Here is a 26,287-nt window from a genome sequence, read left to right on the forward strand (position 1 = left end):
GACACACAACACGAATGTGCCTGCATGCTTACGTATATCAGTTAGAGAGTAGAATGTGTAGACTTTACAACAGGAAGGCAAATACACATGACTATTACCTTTTAAAAACCCACTGGACTACTTACTAAATTGGATTCAACATTTAATATTTATTTTAATGAATGCCCTATCGTTTATCTCCTGGGTGACTCGCTGCAGTCTCCTGGAGATTTATATGTAATTCCTGGAGATTCCAGGGCAATCCTGGAGGGCTGGCAACTCTACTACTCTTCTAGGGAGAAAGATTTCCTAATATCTAACCCCTCCCATGATGAAGAGTCCACAGTCTCTCTGGGTAACCTGCTCCAATGCTTTCCTACCCTCCTAGGGAGAAAGTTTTTCTAATATCCAGGGATCCTGGTTTTCTCTGACATAAAAAAAATCCCCAATTATTGGTTAAACCCCCCCCACCCCAAATCCACATTTTTTCATGATTAAAATGAAACATCACTATATATATATATATATATCTTGTTGTTCGTCCTTTACAAGTGAAGATGACCGCATTCAGCGGGGGAGCGGGGGAAGGAGAAGAGAGAAAGGAAGCAGGAAAAAAAAGAGGGAGAAAGGAGAGGAGGGGGGTGGAGGCTAGGCTACATGGGTATGCAGGCGATTTATAAGCCCAATCTTTGCCCTGAACAATCTGCTGCAGCAGGGACAGGAGAGCGATGAGGACTGAGAGGTCCTCGTTTTCCTAGCCACACGATTCCTCACTGCCTCTGCCACGCGCCACTGCTTGAAGGCCAGTGCTCCGCTTTGGACCAATGACGTCCAGGATGGGCGGTCATGAGCAATTTGCTCCCATGACTGCGGGTCAATGCTGAAACTCTTTAGGGACATATGGCAGGGCACTTTGGGGTGCCTGCCACTTTAAAGGCAGAATCAGGCAGCTACCAGGTGCCTGATGATGGCAGTCATTTTGAGAACAAGGGATATCAAGGCTGCAGTTTGCTGCTGCCAGCCCAGTCAGAAACATCCCCTGGATAAGCTGCAGCAGGAACATCTGGAAGGTAAAAGCAAGAGGCTTATGGACCTGGGCATCACCTAAAACTGCACCCTGCTGGGGAAGGGTGGTTGGGTGGGGCTCCTGGTGGCATGGGAGCCCCCAGGAAATGCCAGGTCAGTTACCTCCCTGGTGAAAAGTGAGGAGGCGCACCTTAACCTCAGCCCCCATCTTTGGGTGGGCTTTGGAGGCAGCTGTGGGAGTAGTGGGGCCAGGCACTGCAAGCAGAGTGCCACCTGAGCCCAGCAGGGATGTGAGATCCTGGAGACCCCAGAGTGGGGAAGTGTGGGGAACGTAGTTGTGTGGCCCCACCCAGAGTAGGGCTGAACAGAAGTAGGCCCAGGGGCGTTTTGAGTTGGGCCAAACTGGGAGTAAGCCTGAAGGGCAGTGCAAGGACCAGCCCCATGAAGATGAGAAGCCCCAGGGTGGGGTGTACTGTAGAGGCCCTGGATGGGGTGTAGTACGAACCCCATGTGTAGGGGAGGGGCCAAGGCATGGTCGTGGATGTCTGAGGCTGTAGTTTTGACTGGAGGCCAAGAGTTAGGGGCGAATCCTGACCCCAGAAAATCCTCTGCTGCAAGGAGGGTGGGGGTGGGTTGAAAGAAAGACCTTAAGGGCAAGTAGAATGACCTGTGGCTCCAGGGAGGGAGTGAGAGACCCTGTGAGACCCTGGAGCACCAGTCATGGTGTAGCTTATGATTACATCATGTGGATGCCATCTGCAAGGCATGGGCTGCAGTGTAGGGAAAGTTTGGAGCTGCAGATAACACGTCCTGGCATCAGGGCATGTAATGGGCAGCCTTCTACTTTTACCACCAGTTTATGGAAATAACAAAGTTGTATCCGGGGAAACTGGGCGGCGTGCCCCATAGAGACAGGTAGGTGGGCTGGCATAAGACCCGGCCCTGAGAGTTGTCCCCTGTCACAGGCCTTGTACCACTTTGGTGCACTGCGAAAGCGTACTCCATTTGACTGTTTGCTGCAGAAGATTTTCTTTGGCAGGCGAATGTTGGGCATTCTTGAAAGGTGGCCAGCCCAACAGATATCAGGTGGCTGATACTTATATATTAGTGGTGTTTCATTTAAATCATGGGAAAATGTGGATTTGGGGTCACTTTTTTTTTTAACTGAAAATTGGGGATTTTTTAAAATCGGAGACAACCAGGATCCCATCTAATATACCCCACCAAGGATGGTATGTCTGGCCAACCTGCTCCACTGCTTTCCTACCCTCCTAGGGAGAAGAAATATCCTAATATCTAACCCCTCCAAGGATGATGAGTCCACCACCTCTCTGGGGAATCCTCTCCAGTGTTTTACTATCCTCGTAGTGAGAAGGTTCTTCTTAATACCTAACTCCTCCCAGGATGGAGAGTCCACGGTCTCCCTGGGTAACCGGCTTCAGTGCTTTCCTACCCTCCCAGGGAGAAAAAGTATCCAAATATCTAACCCCTCCAAGGAGGGAGAGCCCACCGCCTCTCTGGGTAACCTGCTTCAGTGCTTTCCTACCCTCCTAGGGAGAAAAAAATATCCTAATAGCTAACCCCTCCCAGGATGGAGAGTCCATGGTCTCTCTGGGTAACCCGCTCCACTGCTTTTTCTAGGGAGAAAAGATATCTTAATATCTAACCCCTCCAAGGATGGAGAGTCCACGGTCTGTCTGGGTAACCCGCTCCACTGCTTTCCTACCCTCCTAGGGAGAAGGATGTCCTAATAGCTAACCCTTCGGAGGATGCAGAGCCCGCCACCTCTCTGGGTAACCTGCTGCAGCGCCTTCCTAGCCTCCCGGGGGGGGACATTCCTCATACCTAAGCCCTCCCGGGATGGAGAGCCCTCAGGCGCTCCGGGGCCCCCGCTCCAGTGCTTTGCCGTGAGCGGGAGGGGCGGCGCTGGCGCGCGGCTGCCCCTCTTGGCCGGCAGGTGGCGCTGCCCCGCCGCGACCCGGCGCGGGGAAAGTTGGGGGCCGGGGCGGGCGGGGAGGAGGCGGCGGCAGCAGCGGCGGGGCGCGCGGCTCGCCCGCGTGCGGGTGTGTATATAGGCGGATGCGGCGCTGCATGGCTTGCCGCGCTGCCGCCCTGTGAGCTGCTGCTGCTTGCTGGCACCGCACCGCACCGCATCGCATCCCTGCAGCGGCGGCGGCTCCGCCTCGCCCCGCGCCATCGGCTCTCGCCGCCAGGAAGCGCGGCTCCATGTGCCGCAGATGGCTGGGGCGCAGCCTGGGGTCCACGCGCTGCAGCTGCAGCCCGTGCGCGTCTCCGACGGCCTCAAGAAGGGCACCAAATTCGTCAAGTGGGACGATGTGAGTCACCCCGGGCCGGGGGGAAGGGGGGGCGCAGCGGCGGGCTGCCGCGGACACATGTTGGCAGCTGGCGGCCCGCCACATGTTGCCAGGTGCTGGCGGGGGTGTGCCCGCCGGCAGGAGGCCGGGGCTTGGGCGTGCTGCCAGGATGGGGGAGCCCGGCCTCTGAGTGCCCCTGGGGGTGGGAGAGGGAGCGGGGAGGGTGGCTTTGGTGGGGGAGCAGGGTGAGAGGCGAGGTGTTTCCTTGCCCTGAGTGACTGGCCCTGGTTGTTCAGGCTCTGGACACAGCAACTTTCTCTGCAGAATGAAAACTTTTCTGAACTCCCTTTGTCTTGCCAGTCCCCCTTCCCCTGGTCTGGCTGGGATCCTTCTCTCCCCTGCTCTGACTGCTTGGTTTTCTCCCACCTCTTCTCTGTTACCTTTCACTCCACCGGCCCTTCCAGTCCTTTCCTCTTCCCTTCCCCATCCCCTGTTGTCTCCTGCCATCCTGCCTGCTCAGCTTTTCTTCTGTCTTCTCTCCACCTGTCACACAGCCCACAAACCCCATCTCCTCCCGAAACCCAGCACTCACTCAGTGTGGCTCCCGCCTTTGCAAAGGTGCTACGCACTTCATGGCCCCTTTGCCAAGAAATCGTACGCTTCCTGACCAAAAACATCCATCTCGCACACTGTTTTCATTTCTGACTTCCCCAAATCTCTTGTATGCACTTGTTGCTGCCACACCTGTATGCTCCTGTCTTCAGTATGGTTGTTCATGCAGGCAGCCTCCTTTCCTCCCTGAAACACCTGTTGTTTCTGCTTCTTTTCAGTTCAGTGCTGCTTCATTATGGAGGTGTCTGGTAGCTTGATGCTGGTCCCAGTAGCTGGGACTTCTTTCACCCCTCGCAAACTGTGCCGGGGACCTTTTCAGAAGAAGGTAGCATTCTTCCGTCCATCTTTTGGGCCACCACAGTTAAGGGAGCAATGGAGAAGCAAAGTAAAGGGACAGTTTTCCTGTTAACCCATTCCCATAGTAATTGCTCCTCAAGTAAAGCATCAGGAGTCTGTCTTTCCACACACAGATGCCTCTAAAAAGGCAGGGGTGGGCAGTGAAGTGTATTTGGAGGCATTGCTGGGGTGGAGAAGCATTGGCACACTGCACAGCTGGAATAGAAAGAGAACCGGTGAAGAGAGACCTTGTTTCTGAGAGCAGCTTTTGCACTAGTGTAGCTGTCAAACAGTCTTGCTGTAAAGTTTACACTCCTGGAGACAAGCACAGTAACAGCTAGAGGGCTAGCTGAGAGAGAGTGCTGTCCATGTGTGTGACAGCCCTTCCAGTTCAGTTGCTTAGTACTATGTTACCATTTCTCTCAACATGTCAAGGAACCAAATGTGCGATCTCGACCTTTATAAACCTGTGACAAACACTTATAGTGAGATACGACACCAAAATTTGGGAAGAAATCTTGAAGCAACGTGGGACATATTTACTAAGCAGTTCCCGTCTACTTAGGTTCATGCCTGTACCTCTAATTTACAGTAATGAACAGTGAGATACCACCAGCAAACCTGATGTTTCTTTGAGTCTAGAATGAGTGAGTTAACTGATAGTTGGACAGAGCTGACAGATGTGGACTCTCTTCTTGCTGATTAGATTTGCCAGATCATGACATTCTTTGCCTTGGTATTGTAATTATGTTTGCACGCTATTTTGCCAGCAAGTACATTAACACGCTGTCAATGTATGTATTGTTTATGGCAAATTATACTTTCCAGGTAAAGAATCCAAACCATTAGGCAAAATACATAATCCCAGTCTAATATTTTTGCCCCCTCAGATATGTACCTGTGATAGGAATGTGGCTCTTTGCAATATGCTTCTGGTATTGCTGCTTTGAAAGTTAGGACTGAATTCTTTCCTGTTATGAAAAGCTAGTGGAGTTATGCTTGCAGATAGTTCCCTGCTTAATTCTTAGGTTGAAAGCTGTTACTAAAGCATTATGCTGTATTTGTGGATCATTAGAGAAGAAAAGGTGCACTGTATAAAAATGGATTCGTCCTGTAAAATCTGTTTATTTTGCTTATTATATAGACTAAAAGAAAACACTTACAGTATTAAGCATTATTGTTCTGATAATACAGTATGTCCAAAATCTGGGAAAGGATGTAAATTTTAAATTAAAGTATGCCCTGTAATATCTGGCTCTTATCCTGTGACCTCAGACGGAAGAGTAGATCCCCATGCCCAGTCCCCTGAATCTTACTAGGGTTTTGTGGGAGCAAAAGGGGTGTGTTTATTTAGGATTGGGTCTATATTATGTAAAATCATCAGCTGTTTGACAGCAGACATGGGCATAACAAAGCTAACAACTCTTTATTTCACCATAATTCTTATACTTGAATTAACAGCAGTGTATTTAGCATGTTTCCCCACAACACGTACTTCCAGCTGTGGAATTGCCACAGGAATGAAACATTGTGATGGAAGTGAACATATTTTGGCACTCTAGTATGGGAAATTTCATGCATAAAAATGATCGGTGACATTGTTAAGTATGTACTATTGAGCCATCAACAGCCAATTCGGAGTTTTTGCCAATTATCCTATGAATATTAAGGGACTTGTAAAAATTGGGATTCTTGCCCCGAGCCTTTGTGGTCCATTGTAAGAATAAGAATTCTTCAAGGAAACAATAGGACATAATGATGATGACAAATAATACGTTACAAAACATGTAATAATAAAACATAATTGATCATAACAACTACTTCGGATCCATTGTGTAAACAGAGTGGCTGTGCAGAGAAGCAAAGCTCACATACTAAACTTCCTGATGAAATGTTTTGTATCGGTTGTTTAGGAAGGTATTTTCAAAAAGCACTTACTCAGATATATATTTTTTTCCCCATTGTCTTTCTCCCCAGTGTACAAAAGTTCTAATTGCTGTTTGCAGTTAGAGGACCAAATTCGCCACTTCCAGTTGAAGTCAATAGAATTTGGTTTTGGCATTTCAGTTTGTACTTCATAAGCTCTAAAACGGCATCTGAAAAGAACTGCTTTTGCTTATTATAGCCATAGACACTGGAGGTGGGAAAGATTTGATCCATCAGCCTGACCACCCTTCTATGAGGGCAGAATTAACCTCTGTAATACACTTTCTCACAAAGCACATCTTCCTTCTGTTTCATTTCTGTAATTGAAAAATGACCATATTGACTAGTTTTCACATTTTGTAAAGCAAAAGCGCATCTTGAATGAATGCTTGTGACTTGTACCAAATTTCAGCCTAGAGCAAATTTTTTCCAGCTGAGTTTATAAACTGCTGAAAATAGCTCCTTTTAAAAGGCAGTGCTGAAAGGATTTTAAGCTGAGTCGCATTTATTGGCTGTAACATAGTCATACAATGAATTTTATACAGAATAAAGCAACAATTCTTAAAAATTAAATTAGGTCCCTTTTGAATGGTGTTGGAACAAGATCTACACAGCAGGTCTGGCAGTGACAGTGAAGGCTTTTAAGTGCCCCGGGGTTCCATTCGGAGTCAAAGAAGCCATTTCTAAGTATTTTCTGTGTCCATCTAGTAACTCTGCTGACACTGCTAGGAAGTAAAATGTGTAGTGGTAAATTTGCGATGTAGACTCCCTCTAAGTGCAGTGAGATTGCTTACATACTTCATATGGGCTTGATCCAGTGATCTGTGTGAAGATGCATTCCATTGAAAGACTTGCTGAATTCATTGGGCTTTGACTTGGGCAGCTACAATTCTGATCAGTCATAGCCTAACTGGAAAGAAGAAAGATTTAAGTATAAATCCACTGAAGTGACTATGTTCTTGGATCTTGAAATTCCACCTTTTCAGCAGGGAATTTTCTGTCCTGTAACTTGAAATTCTTACTCAAATGTTGTTCCTGTTGTTGGTTAAGTTCCAGTTCAGCAAAATGAATAGCACCAGGATTGAAGGACAATGTAAATGTCACTTGAATTGATATCCACCTTCCCATTAAAGATCTGATCCCAACACCCAAAGCATCTTTCCACTCAAGGTGCTTTAGGAGAGTGATTTTGAACCAGGGTGCTTTGAGTTCCTTTTAAGGGTGTTGTGGGGTACAATACAATGTTAGCACTGTTAGAAGTGCAAACACAATTCACAAGATTAAATCCAGAGATTTCAAATAGGAATCAACAGTGTCAAAAACATTCTGACCTGTTGCGATCTTTCTGAGTTCTTTTCAACAGAAGAATTTCTCTACTATTTTTCTGCAATCAAAAAATGAGTGAAAACTAAGGGCTGGCATTTTTTGTAGTGTGTCTTGAGTCCAAAAAGGTAAGCTTTTTATCTATAAAGGTTGAGAGTAATTGCCAGCTAATTGTCTTCCTATTACAGTGACCTTTGTTTATGGAAATTTAGTTTTATATCTAAAGCAATGATAAAGGGACTAAAATGATAACGGACAGTATCTGCTCTCCTTGTCATTGTTTATTAGATCTTGTGCTAACATTGTCAGAAGTGAGCAGTGCTTTATTTTTTGAGTTGTTTTGGGGGGGGGGGGGCCTCTATTGTGTATTGGTGCATTCCTGGGTTTGAGACCTCATTTAAAAGGACCTGACCTGCAGCATATGCTGAACGTTTGCTTTCTGAAAATCATGCTTCTTCAAACTGCCTAAAGTTTAGGCTTTCTGAATTATTTGTCATTTCTGAAAAATCTTATTCTCCAGTGTTTTAATACTGGGGAAACAAGTCTGAATTTCTGAAGCATTGTTCAGACTACCAGCACCAAAGATATTCATACTGGCATTCCCATTGTTCCCAGTCACAGTGTTTCCATTTTAGGATAAGGTTTAATAATGAATTGAGTTGCAGTGGCATGGAACAAAGCAAACCTTGGGTTTTAATATTTCATTCTTATGAGAATTTTTAAAGTTGCTTTACAAAAGCTGCTTTTTCTGGAAAAGTATGTCATTAAGTGCACGGAGAAGCATTGTAAATCCAGTTTTGTAAAGAGGAATGGTGTTTTTGAAGTAGGGTAGCTAATGACTGTGAAAACTGACTGTAAAGGAGCCTTTTCAGTAGGTTGGTGGCAATAGAGGTGAGAGGCTGAGATCTGCCCCAGCTCTATATATTATGTTTTTCTTTCTGTGTGGCCCATAAAAGAAACAAGACTGATATAGCTGAATTAACAGTTGGCTCGAGAGCTAGGGCACAGCTGAAGTGTTATGGTCCGCAGCAGTAACTGGCATGTCAGGTTAATATGATGGCAGTGTTAAAACACAGAATTGTTTTCAGCCCTCAGTTAAAGATTTTCTCATTTTCTTTAGTGATAATGTGTGCTTTACATAATGGCTTTGACTGGTCTTTGTGGTTTGTTAAATTACTTTCATTTTCTAACTGAGTCTGTCAATAAGCCATGGATACATTACATTTACTTGTAAAATCACCTAAATTGAGTAGCTTTTAAACTGGAATCCATTTTAGCTCCATGTTAGTTATTAGAATGGTGCTGTTAGAAAAAGCAGCATGGCTGGGACACTATACTAGAAGTCCCAAAAGGCCTGTCTAGAGGAGTTTGGGGGGGGGGTGTGAGTGAGTGCGCATGTGTAGGACAAGTCTGTCGTCCTCTGAAATGCCAGAAAGGACTTGATCAAGGTTGGCAGTAGAAATCCTCCTTGGTTTTATCAGTGGCATCAAGAGTTGAGGCTTATGCACTGGTGACAATGGCATATTGGCTCCCTGCCAGTTTAAGACAAGAGTCACCATGAAGCATTCAGTAATTCTGAAAGGCAACTCATTGGGTAGGTTGATGAGTTCACTCTTGATGGCAAAGCCAACTCCATGAAGCTGGCATTCTTTTTCCTGATTTCCCTTTCAGAGGGAGGTATAGTTACCTCCTTGTTCTTTGAGCTGTCCATCTCCCTCTTGCTGAGTCCTGCTCACTACAGCGACATCAGTGTTGTGTCACCTGAATTCTTAAACCACGAATATGGTACAGCGCTCTGGGCATTCACTATTTACTTTTTTTTTTTTTTTTTTTTTAATAAACTTGGTTCTACTGGACTCACAATTGGTTGTGTGTCTTCACTGATTTCAACTGCAGTAAAGTTGATCCCACTGAACACAGTTATCCAGTCAGGAAAAAGGTAGTCAGGCTATGTTTAGGGCACCTTTTCTAGCTGCCTCCCTATGCGGGGTGAGCAGAGCGGATCCTGAAGAGGGCTGTTCGGTCTCAGTTACAGCTGCTAAATCGCACTCCTGGCTCCAAGTGGTAGACAGCCACCTTGTAACTGCTTTCATACCAGTTCATGACTAGGAGTTTCCAGACCTCACAGTTCTACTTCTGTTGTTACCAGCTGGTTGCCAAAGGACTTGAAGAGTGTACTAGAAAAGCCATTGCCATGGAAGACACCTCTGCGTGATTTCTTTTATCATGGGGAAGCTGCTTCACATCAGCTTCCCCACAGTTCTTGACAGACGGGTTCTTGATCCAGTGGCAAGAAGGCCAAGACAACTGGAGATGTCATTCTGCTGCAGCCTTTGTCCGTCCTTGCAGCCACTGAGATTCTAACATCTTCCACTTGCTCCACTGGTGAGGACTTGTAGACCCATGGCTGGGGGCTGGACAGGCTCATTATAATATACTCGCTGTACTCACCATGTCCACAGCACCATCAAAGGATACAATATGTGGCTTTTCAGGAGGGAAACCATTGCTCTCTGCTGTCCCTGCCGTATTCTGGTGGTGGTGCTTTTGCTGCAGCTAACCTACCCTGAAGGTAATCTGAGAATCGTTGACATCTTTACTGGGGCATATAAGAAAAGGGGACTGGGACTTAACATTCAGAAGATAAAGCTCCTCCATCAACAAGATCTTAATGAGCAGTCCTCAGCTCCAGTAATTCAGATGCGTGGTGAGACTATGGAGAACATTTAGTGTTTCCTGTACCTCAAATCATCTCTTGCAGAAGGCTGACATCAACAAAGAGATCCAACATTGTCTCAAGTATGCAAGTGCAGCCTTCGGAGTCCTGAGGAAATGGTTATTTGGAGATTGCAATATCAGACCCGAAACCAAGCTGATGGTTTGTCAATTAGTCATGATCCCCACCTTACCGTCCAGGGCTGAGACATGGATAATGTACAGGAGATGCCTCAAGTCGTTAGAGAAGTACCATCAGTGCTGCCTGCGAAAGATCCTTTGAATCCAGTGGGAAGGATGTCCTCAAGGTCAATTTGAAAAAAAAATACATCGTCGGTATCAACTCATGGGAGACTATTGCCTAGGAACATCCCAAATGGAGGAAGAGTCTGCTGCAAGGGCCTCAGTACTCTGAAACATCAGATGACAACAGGAGATGGAAAAACAGGAGCAGCAGAAACAGTGTGTTGAGGACCAAACCAAGAATCCAGAGCTTACCTACCCCATACAGAAACATGTGACCAAGCTGCAACAGAATCTGTCGATCCTGGATAGTCCCCCTGTACCTCCCTCATTGCTGCAGTATGAAAACCAGTGTGGGTCAGGGGAAGGCTGTTGGGGGCAGCTGTGGGGGAGACAGTAGCGGGCAGACAGTGAAGGAGTTATGCAGCTTGACTCCTTCCTCTTGCTCCTCCCAACACACACATTGCTCCCTGCCCTCCCCCACTTATCCTCCTGCTGCTTCTACCCCCCACCCCTCCCCCTGGGTTGAGGTTGGAGATGTGGCGGCAGCTGCTTGCCTCCTGCTGTCTTGTACTCAAATCCAGAATAAGGGTTGCTCCCCCACCCCATGTAAAACGGAGGGAGGGGGAATCCCATCTTGGATTCTAGTAAATAAGGGTGTGGGGGGTATGTATGTATGCCAAGTATTATCATTGTGGATAAGCAACATTTTGAACAACCAAAATTGGTTGGCAGAAACTTTCAGATGTGGTTTGAGATATTAGTTCTCGTGTAACCTGTTTTATTTCTACATTTTTTTTAATTCTGCACAAGGCTGTCACTGCTGCAGAACACTGCTTTCTGAGACCCTCAGAAATGAATCGAGCAATTCTTTTATAAATAAACCAAGCAATTCTTTGTTTTTATTTTCTCCAGCTGTTTTCAATCTGAAGGTTTTTTTTTCAGTAAAATCTATTTAGTCTGTATATTTGTTTTGTTCTTCTTTCAATCCATTTATTATGCAATCGTGGGACCAGCAGGGGTGTCAAACTCACCCTGGGCTGTGACTGGACCTCCAGGCTCATAGTGGGCTGGTTCTGGATGCAGTGGTGGCAAGATATGCAGCTGCCTCAGGGGTTAAGGCAGGCATTGATTGATTGCATACCCCCACCAACTTGCATCCCCAGTGTGGGTCTGTGTGACCCCAACCCTGCTTACCTCACTCCCAAATTCCTGGTCACTTTAAGCCATGCTGTGTGGTTCACAGGGTAGAGTCCTGCAGGCCATACGTTTGATAACCTTGATGCAGACTAAGCAGACTCTTGTCCTAAAAGTATATGAAAAATGTGTTACAGCAGTTTAAAACAGATATAGCCTCTTGTGCTCTAATGTAGGAGCACCTCATAGTTTTATTATTATTATTATATTTATCCTGTGTTTATTCTTGCAATGTGCCAGTGAGTTAAGGAAACACTTTTTCTTTTCCTGTTTGGGAAGTGAGAGGCAGAAAACGTAAATTATTTGTCCAAAATGTGTGTACATATAGGATAGTGGTAAAGCAGGGAACTAGTATTGTAACCACTGGATCATCTTGCTAGTCAAGCACATTTGCCAAATAATGGAAGCCTGCAATTTTTTTTCCTTTTGGAAGATAACGAGAGACACAAATTTGGTCATGCTAATCTTATAGACTCTGTGTAAAGATGCTCTCTATTAAAGATGGTGGAAAAAGGAAGAAAAACTGTGAAACATATTGAAGTTTTATTTAGCCGGATTTGAAATGGGCTGGCTTTCATTATTCTGTTTTGTACAGTATTGGGGGGGAAAAAAGTACCTCAGCTTGTCACCAAAAACTTTTTTTTTATGATCATCTTTGAATGCCTTAACTTACAGACAGAAAGAGATTTTAGTACAAGCATGAACTTACATAAGAGTTTTAATAAAGACATTAGGAGAAAATTATGTTAAAATTTTGATAATGTTGACATTTTTCAGTGACAAACCTGTTCATGGATAAGCCTATATTTGATTTTTTCTCCCCCCCCATCTGGTTAGAATTTGACATGATCTACATTCTATATTAAAGTTTAAGTCTGATTTAATTGCACTCAAAATGCTTTAAAAGGTTATACTCAAGGTTGCAAAGTCAAGCACTCAGGAGTTCTGAAATGCCAGAATGAAGGCTGCCTACTCAACCTTCATGCATTTGTTTAGTATGGCTTGCGACATAGGCTTTTTACATAATACTTTTCCTTCCATGGGACCCCTGCCACATTCAGCTGAGTGATTGGATGGTGCATGTAATGAGCAATTATTCAGTGTTTTGTTCTCTCCTCATTATTTAGTGGATTGCCTCAAGCCTTATTTACTGCACATTATTCAAAGTCTGCTATGAAAACGGAATTGTTAATTTCTTGATGGGCTTTTTTGTAGCACTCCTTACTACACTAGCTTTGCTTCATAAACATTAACAAAGTTCTCATCATAGCCCACCGTAAGATGAAGGGGTGTTATGTTTCCCATAAGACAAATGGGGAACTGAGGAAAAGAATTTCAGGCCACCAGCATGTGCTAAACTGGGTGTCAAGTTAGAGACACCTCGGACCTGTTGTTTGAGATTTACGTAGCTCTATATAACCGTTTATATATTCAAAATGTATACGTCTTGCTCAGCACTTACACAAATAAGACTCCAGAATATCAAGTTATTGGCACTCTGAAATACACAATTTGACCACCTCTGCATGTTTTGCTTTTAGTGGCTTGCCAGGCATCAAATAGAAACTCTGTTTTTCATGGCAAAATTCAGCTGCCTTAACTATGAAATGACAAAACTCTTTTTGTAATTCCCTGTCTCATTCACCTCCTACTTTCCTACTTTAGCAACAAGTAAGGCAGGATTCTGACAGACAATAGTCTCCTCTGTCACACAAGCCAGATTTCAAACTGAGACATGTCCATCCTGTGCCATAAATAAGGCAGGGATCCTGTAGAAAAATAATGAACATGTAATAAGGATTTGGCATTTCTTAGGATTTGAAAAGCAAACTGGAAAAAATAGGCCAGCTTGTGGTAGTGTTCTTGCATCCACTTGGATTTTCAGTAGGGTTTGCAGCTGTAGATCTGTGCCAGGTTTTCATTCACTGCCCTTGAAGGCTGTATCCTAATCTTGTTTTCCTCTTATCCTTCTTAGACCTGGCTCATATTCCTTCTGTAGTTAAAACAGGCATTTCCCAGCCTGCATTTGTGTTATTTCAGCAAGGGTTCATTGAGGGCATAAGAAAGACACTCTCCCTGCTCTCAGTTTGCTGGTCAACAGTAGCCCAGAATTAGGTTGACAAAGAAGGTCATTCTCTGCTTCAGAGAATAGTCATAAGATCTAGTCTGCTGTCTGGGATTACTTTGTCCAAATGATCAAATTCAGTGCAGATTTAGCCCTGAAAGGTAAAAGGATCACTTGCTATAAAAGTTGCCTTTCCGTACTACATTTCCAGTCCTTTCTACAAAGCACTGGGCTTTAGACCTTAAAGAAAAGGCTCCCAGAATATTTTTTGTCAGGGACAAAACAGCCCATTTTTCCCAGTCTCATTTCTTAGAAACCAGTTAAATTATTTTGGCTGAAAATCATCATCATCATCATTGTGATAATCAGCAGCAGCTTGAGGTAAATGGCCAGTAGGGGTGTGTGAAATGGGCCCTATTCGATTCAGATTCAGCCCAATTCGGGGGCAGTGATTCGATTTGTTGATTTGGATCAGTGTGCCTGATTTGATTTGGCAGAATCCGAATCTGAAGCTTCGATGCTGATTCAGACATAGACACAGCTTTAAATGTTTTTACTACATACCTCGAGGTAGCAGGCATGGCTTGTGAGTGCTGCAGTGCTGGGGCGCATGGAGCGTCCCATAGGAGTGCAGGGGGGCCCTCCACATGCTTGGCGGCGAACCCAGAAGTGGACCGGAAGTACTTCTGGTCCACTTCTGGGTCTCTTGGGGAGTGCGTTGGGCCCCTCCCTGGCTCAGTAATCAATTGCAGGGGGACCCTGGGTACCCCCCCAGACCCAGGAGGCACCAGTCACCAAGTTGCGGGGGGTGGCCCTGCGCATTCCCTGGGGGACATGGAAGTGGACCAGAAGTGCTTCTGATCTACTTCCAGGTCTGCCGCCAAGTGTGCTGTGGACCCCCCACCACGTGGTTCTGTGGGATGCTCCATGCGCCCCAGCATCGCAGCATTCACAAGCCCCTGCTACCTAGAAATATGTAGAAAAAACATTTAAAGCTGTGTCTTTGTCTGAATCTCCAAACTGATTTGGAGGGTCCCAATTCGAATCAGAAAACCATTTAATTTCTCTGAATCAATTTGGATTCAGCCACCAAATCCTGCCAAATCTCCTCTGAATGGAATCGGGGACCGAAGCTTTGCACAGCCCTAATGGCCAGTCTGGAAAGTGTCAGACCAGATGCTTCAAGTCTGGCAAACAGCTAAAACCAGGGGCTTATAATGGGGAAGTGTTGGGCAGCCTTAAAAAAAAAAAAAAAGAGAGATCTGAGGTAAAACATGAGATGATGATTCACGTATCTATTGTGGTTGTCTATAAGAAATGCTGTCACCTTTTGGTTCATAGGAAAGTAGGTTTGGAAAGGACCAGTTGAGGTCAATTAGTCCTGCTCCTTGCTCAAGGCAGGATCATTACTATCTTAGCCAAGTGTCTGTCTGTCCTGCTTTTGAAAATGTCCAGAGATGCTTTATTAAGCCCTATCCCTCTGTTCATCTGGATCTTGAGGAACCTGTGGTGACTTTGTGCATGCAGTCTTGTTCCTACATGAACAGTAGAGGGGTCTGTTAAGCATCAGGGCTTCTAGAAGTTAGTGGGAAACCTCTTGTTGAAATCCTTAGAATAGGACTTATCCCATAGAATTTTATGAGTTGGTCACTGGAATAGAGTGGTCATGTAAGTGTATGGAAATGTTATCTATAGCTGCATTTTTACAATGGTCAGCAAATTCACTGGTCAAGACATAACTATTTCATGTTTGCACTTAGGGAGGGATTTTCCATTAAGAAAATGGAATTAGCATTGGCTGAACTGTGCATTGTCCTCAGCCACATTGATTTTGATACAGCAAAGTTAGGTCCAATATGAAAACCTTTGAAACTCCTTCCCTAATAGCGCTGCATTAATAATAAGCCTCTTCCTTATTGGAGAAAGTGTGTTCTGTATCTTTACTTCTGCTCAGTCACCCACTACTTCATATCTGTGTGCATTAAAAAAAAATACCCTGTCTGAGAGACGCTCCTCTTGCCCATCTTGTGAAAGGTTCTGTTGCAGGGCTCAGTTTTGCTGAAGTCAGAATAATGTTGCTGTGGTATCCAGTGGAAGGAGGAGCAGTCCCATAAGGAGTATACACCAGGCTATGATTGCCCCTTATTCTGCTTGGTTTCTATATTTTGAAAATCTCTAATGTAATAGTTTAATTGACTATGTTTCAGGGTTGAGCAACCAATTATCTTTGGTTGAAGGTTTTAAAATAATCTGAAAGCATGCAGCATAATATTACAATTTATGTTGAACTCTGATTTGTTTACTTGATAAATGTCCTGCCATGGTGTCCTTAGCTTTGTCTGGGTGTGTCTACACGAGAAATTTTACTGTGCAGCAGAGCTAATTACTGCACAGTAAACATCTGTGTCTATGTATGCAGATGCTTACTGTGCAGTAATTGGCTCCAATAGCAAGAAAATTTTGCTACTTGCAAGTGCAAGTAGAAAACTTACTCATGATTAGTAATTGCACAGTAGCACACATATATAGATCCCTGCCCTGGAGCAAATGTGGTCCTAGTCAGCCAGGCAACAGAGGGTGGGAGATTGCTGCCTGCCTCCAGGAGCTACCTATTGCTAGGGCTCAAGGAAAATGTACCCCTACCCCTCTGCAGGGAGCTCCCAGCTGCTACTCCATGATTGCAGGCCTGGGGCTGGGAGATCCTTATCGCCCAACCCAAGCCCAGCGGTCGCAGGACCCAGGCTGGAAGATCCTGATCTCCCAGCCTAAGCCCCATGGTTTCTGGACCTGGGTTGGGAGTGAAGAATCTTCTAGCCCAGACCCCGCAATTGTGGAGCTGGCACTGGGAGAGAAGGATCTTCTAGCTTGGGCCCCATGACCAAGGGACTTGGGCTGGGAGAGAAGCGTCTCCCAGCACCAGCCCAATGATTGCAGAGTAGGATCTCTCAACCTGGACCCTGCATCCATGGATCTTGGGCTGGGAGCTGCCTTGATTGTGGAGCTGGGTAGAGAATAAGCGCTCCAGCCCCCATGGGGCTGGGAACTGTCCTGGCCAGGGTAGATCCCAGGCCCCTTCCTCAATTTGGGCAATCAAGGCGCATGGCTTGGAAAGAGCAGCAGACATGGGGCAGGTCCCTGCCCACTGCCCTATCTGCTGGTAGGGCAGCTAGCAGCAAGCACCTGCCTGGGCGGGGAATCCATGCTAAGCCAGGGCCTCCCTGCTAACTGCCCCACTGGCAGATTGGGGCAGGGGGCTGGAACCTGCCCCTCCCATGCAGCTCCTTCCAAGTCCCCTACCCCCAGTCAAGGAGCTGGGGCCAGAAGCTCCCTGCTGCAAGGGCAGGGGGACATTGTCCCTGCCACAGCACAGGGAGCCCCCTGGGGGCAGGGAGCAATGTCCCAGCCCCCGCCAGATGATGGCTGTCTCCTACCCTGGTGCTCCCTGGCACACTCTGGGCTAGCACCCAAGGGGAGCCTAGAGCTTCCTCTGGCGGCTGCAGGGGGCTGGTGCAGGGACAGTAGGGATAGGCGGAGGTTGCTGCCATGAGCTGCAAGTCGACTCCTGAGACCCTTGAACATGTAGACGCCTGCCCAGGAGTATTTACTCCCAAATATTTGATTAATGGTTAAACTGCTCCCAGGTCAAATGCATGTGTAGACACACCCAATGGGTGTACCTACATGTGCACTTAAGTGCTCAATAGACTAATTTGATGCAGTGTAAAGCATCACAGTCTATACGTGTGTTGCTATTAGACCACAGCAAACCAAATTTTGCTGCCGTAAGATGGTACTGTTGGGGACAGTACTATTTTATAGCAGCAAAACTAACTGTGGTTAAATGCATGTGTAAACACTGGCTGGGGAATAAATTGCACCCAGTCAGCCCAGGTAGCAGGGGACCAAACCCCTGCCTGCCAGCTAGCCACATGGCTCTGCTCTTTGGCTACTCCCATAGCTCAGCAATCCTGTCGATGACCCAAGTCATCCCCTGGAGCCTGGGGCTGATCCCCCACGCCCCTGAGTCTGCTGCCAGCCTGGGGCTGCTTTGCCCTGGCTCAAACTGCTGCTATCTTGGGTTCATGTGTAAATGCTGTGCCCAGAAGCAGTTAACTCTAGTGCAAACTGCACCAGAGTTTATCCTGTTGCCTTAATGGCATGTGTAGATGTACCCAGAGATTACAAGAACAGTCAGCATTAACCAAAGGACCACTGCAACATAATCAACTTTTGGTGAATTGTGGTGTTGGCATTCCATTTAAAGAAAAAAACAAGACAAAAAACATCCTGCAAAAACTGAAGTTGCAGACCTCTACAGTGTTTACTAAATGTAGGTATGTTGTTGCTTAAAATTATGATTGACTGTATTTTTCTGAAGAACCATAGGGGATAAGTTGAAGTGTTGTGGTTTGGGTTTTACAAAGGTAACAAAGAAGTTGTAATGCTTTAAATATACTGTGAGATAATTTAACATAATTGTTTTGTTCTTTTTGCTTTTTTGTTTTAAAGTAAGCATGTTCATTTGTAGCATCAAGGGATAAAATTGTTTTTTACATAAAAACTTTCTCCTATGTAGACCGTCTAAGTAATAACAGGCGGAAGTTCTGCTAGCAAAACTATTTTGATGGAATGTATTCATGCTAGTGGCTAGATGCACTGAAGAGTTTGGGCAGAACTGAGACATTTAAAATTGAGCTTAAATCCAAAATTGCAATCCAAATAATACCTGCTCATTTCCCAGACTGCTCCAGTCTGGACAGCTTAGGGCCTATCTTGTGCTTGATGTTTGGGAAGGGAATTGGAGCAAGGTTTTTCACTTTCTGAGTGAGGGACTTAATCACTGTGCTGTTGTATAAAAAGGTGGGCACTACTGCCATTCTGTATCTATTCTTACACTTCTGCCTGTATATTGTTTGTATGTGGCATAAATTGGCAAAAGTGTGGTGCCTTGGAGGTGGGGATCTTAAAGTCTTAGCTGCACCTCAGTTGCACAGTCATTTTAGAAAAATGGAAGACTATTCAAATGTTCATTATTTTAAAAATGTGATTTGTGGAATTTTATTTGGTTGGTAATAATTTGAAATAATTGGAGCCTTAAAGTTCAGTTTCTTAAGAGGAAGCCGGAAAGAGGAATTTTTAGAAGAACCCAAGTGACTTGAGAGCAGTTTTCATTGAGTTGAAATTGCAGACCCTGGTAATGTACTGTATCCGATTTGTAGCATTTCAGGTTTCCTGGCCTGTGTACATTCAGTATATCAGAAAGCAGTGGTGGTGGCAAATATAGCAAAGGAAAATTGCTTATCAATTTTATGTTTGCGTTTGCAGTGTTCTCATGGTAATGGTGTACGTAAAACCCTGGATTTTTCCTTTATCAGCACAGATGAATGTCTTAAGTGTGAACATTCTTGGGAGAAGAGCTCTTTGTGCAAAATCTGAAGCTATATTATCCATTACGAAACTGCTTAAAGGGGCGAATGCAAGACATCCATGTAAGGTTGTAAAACTGAAAGGAAGTAACAATCTGGCAACATGTACATAATATTTACATTTTTAATTTTGAAGCATTCATTTAAATAAGATTTTTTCAGAACTCTCTCTCTCCTCCCCCACTTGGGGTTTAAATATCTTTTTGCAATTGTCAGATTGAACCTATGCTGCAGGAATGTATAGAAAATATCCATCAAAAGTCAGTCCACTGTTTGCAAAAGTGGCCAAAGCATGGTCTTTGAAAGAGCTAACAGTGCTTCATGGGACATTGCAGATCTTCTCTGCTTTTTTCTGCTGGTATTTCTTATCACACCTTGTCTTTTCTTTCTCCCTTCCCACAGCATTGACTGTGTTCTTGGAACATCTCCATGTGGATTTGGCATATTGATTTCCTTGTTTGTTTTTGGAAGGCCAACTTTTCTGAACATCCCCTGCTCCCATTTTAGGCTGTTAAATAAATGTTTGGATATCTGGATGTTTTCCATGGGAACTGTCGGGTGCTCAAGTACCTTTTATAAACCTGACCATTTCATTTAAATGCCCAATGGAAGCAGAGCTGTTCAGAAAATCTGGCCCTAAGAGTGTGTACTGAGAACACAGTGAGTTGAACCTCCTTCCTCCTTCTGTCACTTCTTATTCCTTGTGCTTCTTTCATATATTGCAACTGGGGTGAGGAAGAAATGCATTTCCTATCCCTGTGTATTTGTCTTGGAAGAGTACTCTCTTCAAGTGCTTTTGTTTTGTCTTTATTTTTACATATTGCTTTCGTAGGTGTGGATGAAAGGTGGCTCCATCTGAGGATGTCATAGGATGGGTCAGTTATACTTGTGCAAAGAAACTGAAATAGTGGGCTTGAAGACACACTCTTCAGGATGACTCACAGATGTGTGTGTAATAAATCTTGTAAATTTTGTATAATTATTATACAAAAAGTATATAGCCTACCAGTCAGATGAAAACTGATGTTTGGGACAGCAGGGATGAACAAATTCCTGATGCACTTACCGGGGCTGCTCATTTTCTTACCCATAAGTAATTCAGATTTATGTTTCTCTTTTTACTTATTTTGTCTCCCAGTGTTTTTCCCAAATAAAAAGACATTTGTGGTTCCATCTTCACAAGGACTTTGAGGTTTAGGCAACTGGGGAAGAATCATTTCCCCAGGTAACCAGGGAAGTTTTTATTTGTACTTTTCCAGAGTCATGAATAGGACTATGGCTCTCAGTGCAGGATTTGGATAGCATTTGATTTTAGGTAGAGTGCCATTACCATTGGGCAGAAAGGTAATAAAGAAGTAAAGTTAAAGATTATCTTTGCCACTTAGAAGTTTTATATTGTAACTGACCCTTACAATGTGTGTATTAGAATGGGGTAACAATTTTTACTGGGGCCATAATATTAGAGAAGTAATATGGGAGCAATGCATTTAACAAGAAGGAATGCAAAGTATTACATATTGGTATCAGGACCAGTTACTGCATTCTTACAGGACTTTTGCATGTCCTGATTTTTTAAAAATTATTATTATTATTATTATTATTTATTTATTTATTTATTTATTTTTTAAATGGGGCAGCTTTTGGTTTTATATTAAAATCTTCCTATAGCAGAAGAGCTTCAGTTAAGAGACTGTGTGGCATTCATCATCATCCATAGCATGATGGAGATTACAATTTGTCATATAATGGGGATTGAAGGCTCTACTCCAGATTTTTTTTTATTTATGTATTTATTTATTTTCCCATAGTAGCAGAATGGAGTTTCCTGATTATAGTCTGCATCAGACAGCCCATGACTTGAAAAATCATACTTTGACAGCCATATGTCATCAGCACAGACACGTCCAAACAGGTTTTGGATTTAAGAAGCTAATTTGGAATGATTAACCTGCAAAATTGATTAATCTTAGATATAATCTCTTCATGCCTGTCTGTTTCCCATCATGTCTGCCCCCTCCCACTGTAAATGTCCTCTGTGCCTCGTACTGGTGCAGAGTAATGAGAGCCTCTTTCTGTACTGTCAGTTTGTATACTTTCACAGAAAAGATCTGGAGATGGACTGAAGAAAGACAGGTTGTGTCATCAGGATATATATATATATATATTTGAGTGGCACAGTTTTCAGAAATTTTAATAGTAACTACAGATGCTGACAGCCAGTCAAAACCTCTTTGATAATGGGCTTGTTTTGTAAAACATTTCTTTCTGTTGTACCCAATGCAAGCAATCACAGATGGATACAACCCTTATTTAATAGAGCAATTAAATGCAGGCTTAAGGGTTTTTTGTCTTGTTCTGAGGTTTTTTTGGTCACTTTTGTTAAAGCATTTTAGGGCATCCTGAGTGCTACATGTCAAAGGAATGTATGTGTATTTCTGAGTCAAAGCAAAATGTAACTTTATTTCAGATTTTTGATGTCCAGTATTTTTAATTGCACACAATCCTGTTGGTTTTTGCTCTTCTTGGGAGACAAAACTGTGCTTTCTGTGCTGCCCTCAACACAGTTTATCACTCACTGTAACTTTAATCAATATTTTTTCTTGACTTTTCATCTCAGTTGATTTCCAGTATTGTATGCTCTAGAGTTGAAGCATACTACTTTTAAGGCAAAGAGTTGTTCTCAAGAGTCAGGTTTTTTGTGCCATTACTCTACAAATAGCCCTGTCAAATTAATGTGGCTTTTTGCTGAGTAAGATGCTACTGAACGTGAATCAGGATGTCCCCATCTAGCCTCATATATATGGGACTTAATTGTATCCCAAAAGCATATAACTTCATGTTGACTAGTTTTATCAGGTAGTCCTCATAAGTGCCTGAGTCTGCATTTCTTATACATCCCCAAGAAACTTGGTATTTAGACTTTCAAAGGCATGTTTACATGACTGTTTTCTAGGTATGCATATGGCATTTTTGGCCCTACCTCTGTGCTGCAGATCTGTAAACAGCCACCCATAGACATGAGCATGCAAGTATGGTAGACTATGCGGTTTGGACAGTACATGTGTACCTGAGTGTAAGTCCAGGAAAAAGCAGTGGTATGCCTTTGCATGTTTGAGCCCTAATATCTGAGCTGTTAGAGGACTCGCTGAGGTTTTGGGCTGTTTTTTTCCACATGGATTTTAAATCTGTTTCTCTCTGACCTCTTAGTATAGAGCCGTAACCAACACGCCATAGATCAGGCATTATTTTGTTACCTCTCCAGCACTCTTTTTGAAGCTGATCCACTTCCATTTGCATTTAATAGTAATTGGATGGAGAACATTGCACTTTCTGTCCCATTTGAGGGCAGAGGTCCAGGCTAGAATCCAAGCATCTTTCTTTCTAGAGCAGCAGCCCTCTCACTGAGCCATGCACAGTCCAACCAGTTCTTTTCCTGCTGACCCCATATATGTCCTCTTTTGCTTAAGGGGGGGGCTTAGCTTTAAAAGAAGTACTGTAGAAGGGTCTGGATAATGCCTAACTTAATGTCTTGGTAGTTAAACCACTGTGCTAGGAAATTTGGGAGATGAGGGTTCAAAAATCCTCTGGTTGAGTGGTGCCTAGAACTTAGGCCTCCTGTTTTCCAGACAAATGCCTTAAACTTTGAGCTATAGTAGCCAAAACATAACAATGATTTCCTCCTCCTCTCCTCACATCTAACAGCATTTAGACATGAGTTTCTGTTCAGCTAAGTTCTTGTGACTTAGATGCATGCATGTGCCCACAGTAAGTGCATGTGGCTGTGTACATGCCTGGCCACTGTGTAGCATATTGAACACACTTGGTCTATGCATGCATGCTTACGCGCCGACAATGTGAGGGTAAAAGAGTCTCTAACTGTGTAAGTGCCAAAAACACCACCATCTAGGAATTTTGCCTAAGAGGACCAAAATTCATAGAACCTCGGAAGATCATTGGGTCCACCCCCCTGCACCAAGCAGGAAAGATAACTGGGGATCAGGTGACCCCAGCAAGTTGACTGTCTCATCTCCTCTTGAAGATTTCCAGGGTATGTGATTGCACCACCTCTGGAGGGAGCTTATTCCAGTCTGGACACCCTGACTGTGAAGTTTTGCTGGAGATGCATCTATCAATGCATACCAGAGTAGTATTTGTCCTACTGGCTACAGCATCACATTGCCGGCTCATATTCATACTATGGTCTGTTATTACCCCCCAGGTCCCTTTCATTCGTGGTGCTAGTGAGTTTGGTGTCACCAAGCCTGTAGGTGTGTTGGGGGTGCTCATCCAGAGGTGGAGCACTTCACATTTTTCGACATTGAACTTCATCAGATTCCAATCCACCCAGCTTGCTAGCCTGTCTAGGTCCACCTGTAGCTGTAGCTTATCTCAAGCATGACCATGCTTCCCCATAACTTGGTGTTGTCCATGAACTTGGCCAGTAAGCTCTTCACCCCTACATCCAAAGTGTTAATAAAGATGTTGAAAAGTACTTGACCAAGCACTGACCTCTATGGGACACTTCTGCCCACTTCTTGCCAGGATGACGCAGATCTGTTCACTATGACTCTCTGGGCTAGTTTCTCACCCACTTGACACAAGCCTCCAATTTTCTTGCAAGGATGTCATGGGATACTAGATCAAAGGCCTTTTGGAAGCCTAGGTATACAATGTCAGCCTGCTGTCTTGTGTCCAGGTGGTGAGTTACCTGGTCATAGAAGGAGATGGGCTGGTAAGGCAAGACCTGCCCATGACGAAGCCATGCTGGCTGTCATTCAGAATCTTACCTTCTGCAAGATTATTGCAGATAGACTCCTTGATGAACTTTTTTTAGGATTTTCCCTAGGATGGAAGTAAGGCTGACTGGCCGATAGTTACCCGGGTCCTCCCTTCTGTCCTTTTTGTGGACTGGCACAACATTGGCCCTCTTGTAGTCCTTAGGGACTTCTCCAGAGTGCCATGAGTTGTGGAAAAGTTTTTGCCAGGGGTTCCACAGTGACTTCAGCCATCTCCTTCAGCACTCCGGGATGAAGATCATTTGGTTCTGCTGACTTGTATGTCTGTTTTTTTTAACTGGTCATACACCGATTCTATGGTAATAGTAGGAAGGTGATTATTCCTACTTTGCTCATCCTCTACTTTACCTGGCGTGGTTTTCCTCTTGGTCTAGTGAAAGACTGAGGCAAAGTAGTCATTCAGAAATTCAGGTTTCTCCTGGGTGCCGGGGCTAAGATCTCCTGAGTTGTAGAGCAGCGGCCCCACGCTCCCATTTGCTTTCCTTTTGTTCCCTGTGTACCTAAAGAAAGACTTCTCATTGTCCTTGATTTCCATTCCTAATTTAAGTTTGGTTGCCACTTTAGCTTGTCTATCTGTTCCCTGAAAATGCGGGCTGTCATAGAATAGTCCTCCTTGGGTCTGCTCTAAGCTTCAATTGTTTATAAGCTTCTTTCTTAAGAGGCTCTTTCTGTGATTTTCCCTGTTTAGCCAGGAGGGCTTCCCAGCCCTCCTGTTACCTTTTTTTCTGCATGGGAATAGACTTCCTTTGTGCTTCAAGGATCATGTCCTTCAGGAACAACCACTCTTCATGCACACCTTTCACCTTCGCTCCCTTGTTCTTCAGCATGTCCCCTACTAGTGAGCTAAGCTTGTTGAAATTTGTATTTTTGAAGTCCAAGACTTCAGTACTGCTATCAGAATTGTCTGCCTTATGTTGACAGTGATGATGATGGTTTCATGGTTGCTGTCGCCCAGACTTCCCTCTATATTTAAGTAAGTCACCAGGTCGTCTCCTTTTGGCCAGGACCAGGTCTGGCAGAGCGTCACCTCTCGTTGGCTCATGCACCTCCTGAGTCGGGAAGAGCTCCTCGACACAGGTCAGGAAGAATTGTGACTGATCCAGCTTGGCCGAGTGATCCTCCCAGGAGATGTCTGGATAATTAAAATCACCCATGAGGACCATGTCACATGCACGTGCGGCTTCAGTCAATTCTTGGGTGAACTCCAGATCAAGTTACTCCCCCTGGTTTGGTGGTCTGTAGTATACACCTACAGTTAGGTCTCTTTCACCATGCTTCCCCCTTCCCCCCTGCCACCCCTGCAACTTAAACAAGAGGGTTTCGAGCTGTTCATTTTTGGAGCTGATGTCAGCTTCCAAGGAGGTGTACTGCTCTTTGACAGAGAGCAACGCCACCACCTTTCTTCCCTTCTGTGCAGGGTCTAGCTCTCTATAGCTAAGTTGCAGTCATGTGAGGAGTCCCACCAGGTCTCTGTAGTCCCTACTAGATCATAATGCCCACTGGAGAGTAGGAGGGCTAGCTCCTCATGCTTGTTACCCATGCTCCTGGCATTTAGTCTATATAGGCACCTGAGTCCTCCTCCTGTGCCCTGGTCTTCCTGTCCCGCTGATGGAGAACTATTCCCTCAACTCCTGTAAGACTGGCTCTCCCAGTGTCCCTATCTACAGGGCTTACTTGTATCTTGGTCCCTGGATGTGTTTAAATTTGTGTATCCCTGTCCTTCAGCAATCTTGGTTTAAAGCCCTGTCCAGAAGATCAGCCGTCGCTGCAAACAAGGACTTGCCTTTCCTTTTGCCCTAAAAAATGTTGCCTTTAAATTATCCATATGTTAAGGAGAAAATGTCCTTACAAGAACATCTTTTACATTTTTCTCTGAATTGTTTTCCTCCCAAATATTGACATTTGGGAGGAAATCCCATTAATATAACTGAAAGAGACTGGAGAATTGTTTTAGTTTGCTTGTTTTGATGTGATCTAACAAGTAGCTTCATTGTTTCCCCTTTTATAGTCAACTATCCCTCTGTGTGTTTAGCTTTCATACAGCAGTGAGGACTAATAACATTTTAAAAATGTGATTTTACAACCACTAAAAAGTGGCAAGAGGATTCTGAGCTGGATTCTCAGCCCTAGCTCTGAAGATTATAACAAGTGTAACTAGGAAGTGGATGTCTAGTAGCTGCTGCTTACTGTATTAAATATAGTTTCATAGTTTCTAGGGTCGGAAGAGACCTGAGCAGATCATCTAGTCTGACCCCCCTGCCAAGGCAGGAAACAGTACTGGGGTCAAACAACCCCAGCAAGGTGTTCATCTAGCCTCCTCTTAAAGAC

At 44.4% G+C, this 26,287-nt stretch overlaps 1 protein-coding gene across 4 annotated transcripts in view; it reads left to right on the plus strand.

Annotated features, from left to right (window-relative positions):
• Positions 1 to 3,086: 3,086 nt before the first annotated feature.
• PLCB1 (phospholipase C beta 1) overlaps positions 3,087 to 26,287 on the plus strand; it is a 740,315-nt gene continuing 717,114 nt past the window's right edge. For 2 of the 4 annotated variants that reach the window (XM_019549091.1, XM_019549092.1), the window contains exon 1: positions 3,090 to 3,341. In XM_019549091.1, coding sequence (XP_019404636.1) covers positions 3,243 to 3,341 — 99 coding nt within the window. In that variant the 5' untranslated portion in view covers positions 3,090 to 3,242. Of the gene's footprint in view, positions 3,342 to 26,287 lie in introns of all 4 variants that reach the window. The other 2 variants (XM_019549094.1, XM_019549090.1) reach the window with 2 other exon arrangements.

Source organism: Crocodylus porosus, unplaced genomic scaffold (genome assembly GCF_001723895.1).
Source record: "Crocodylus porosus isolate Cpor-Errol unplaced genomic scaffold, CroPor_comp1, whole genome shotgun sequence".
In the NCBI taxonomy this organism is placed as follows: Eukaryota; Metazoa; Chordata; order Crocodylia; family Crocodylidae; genus Crocodylus; species Crocodylus porosus.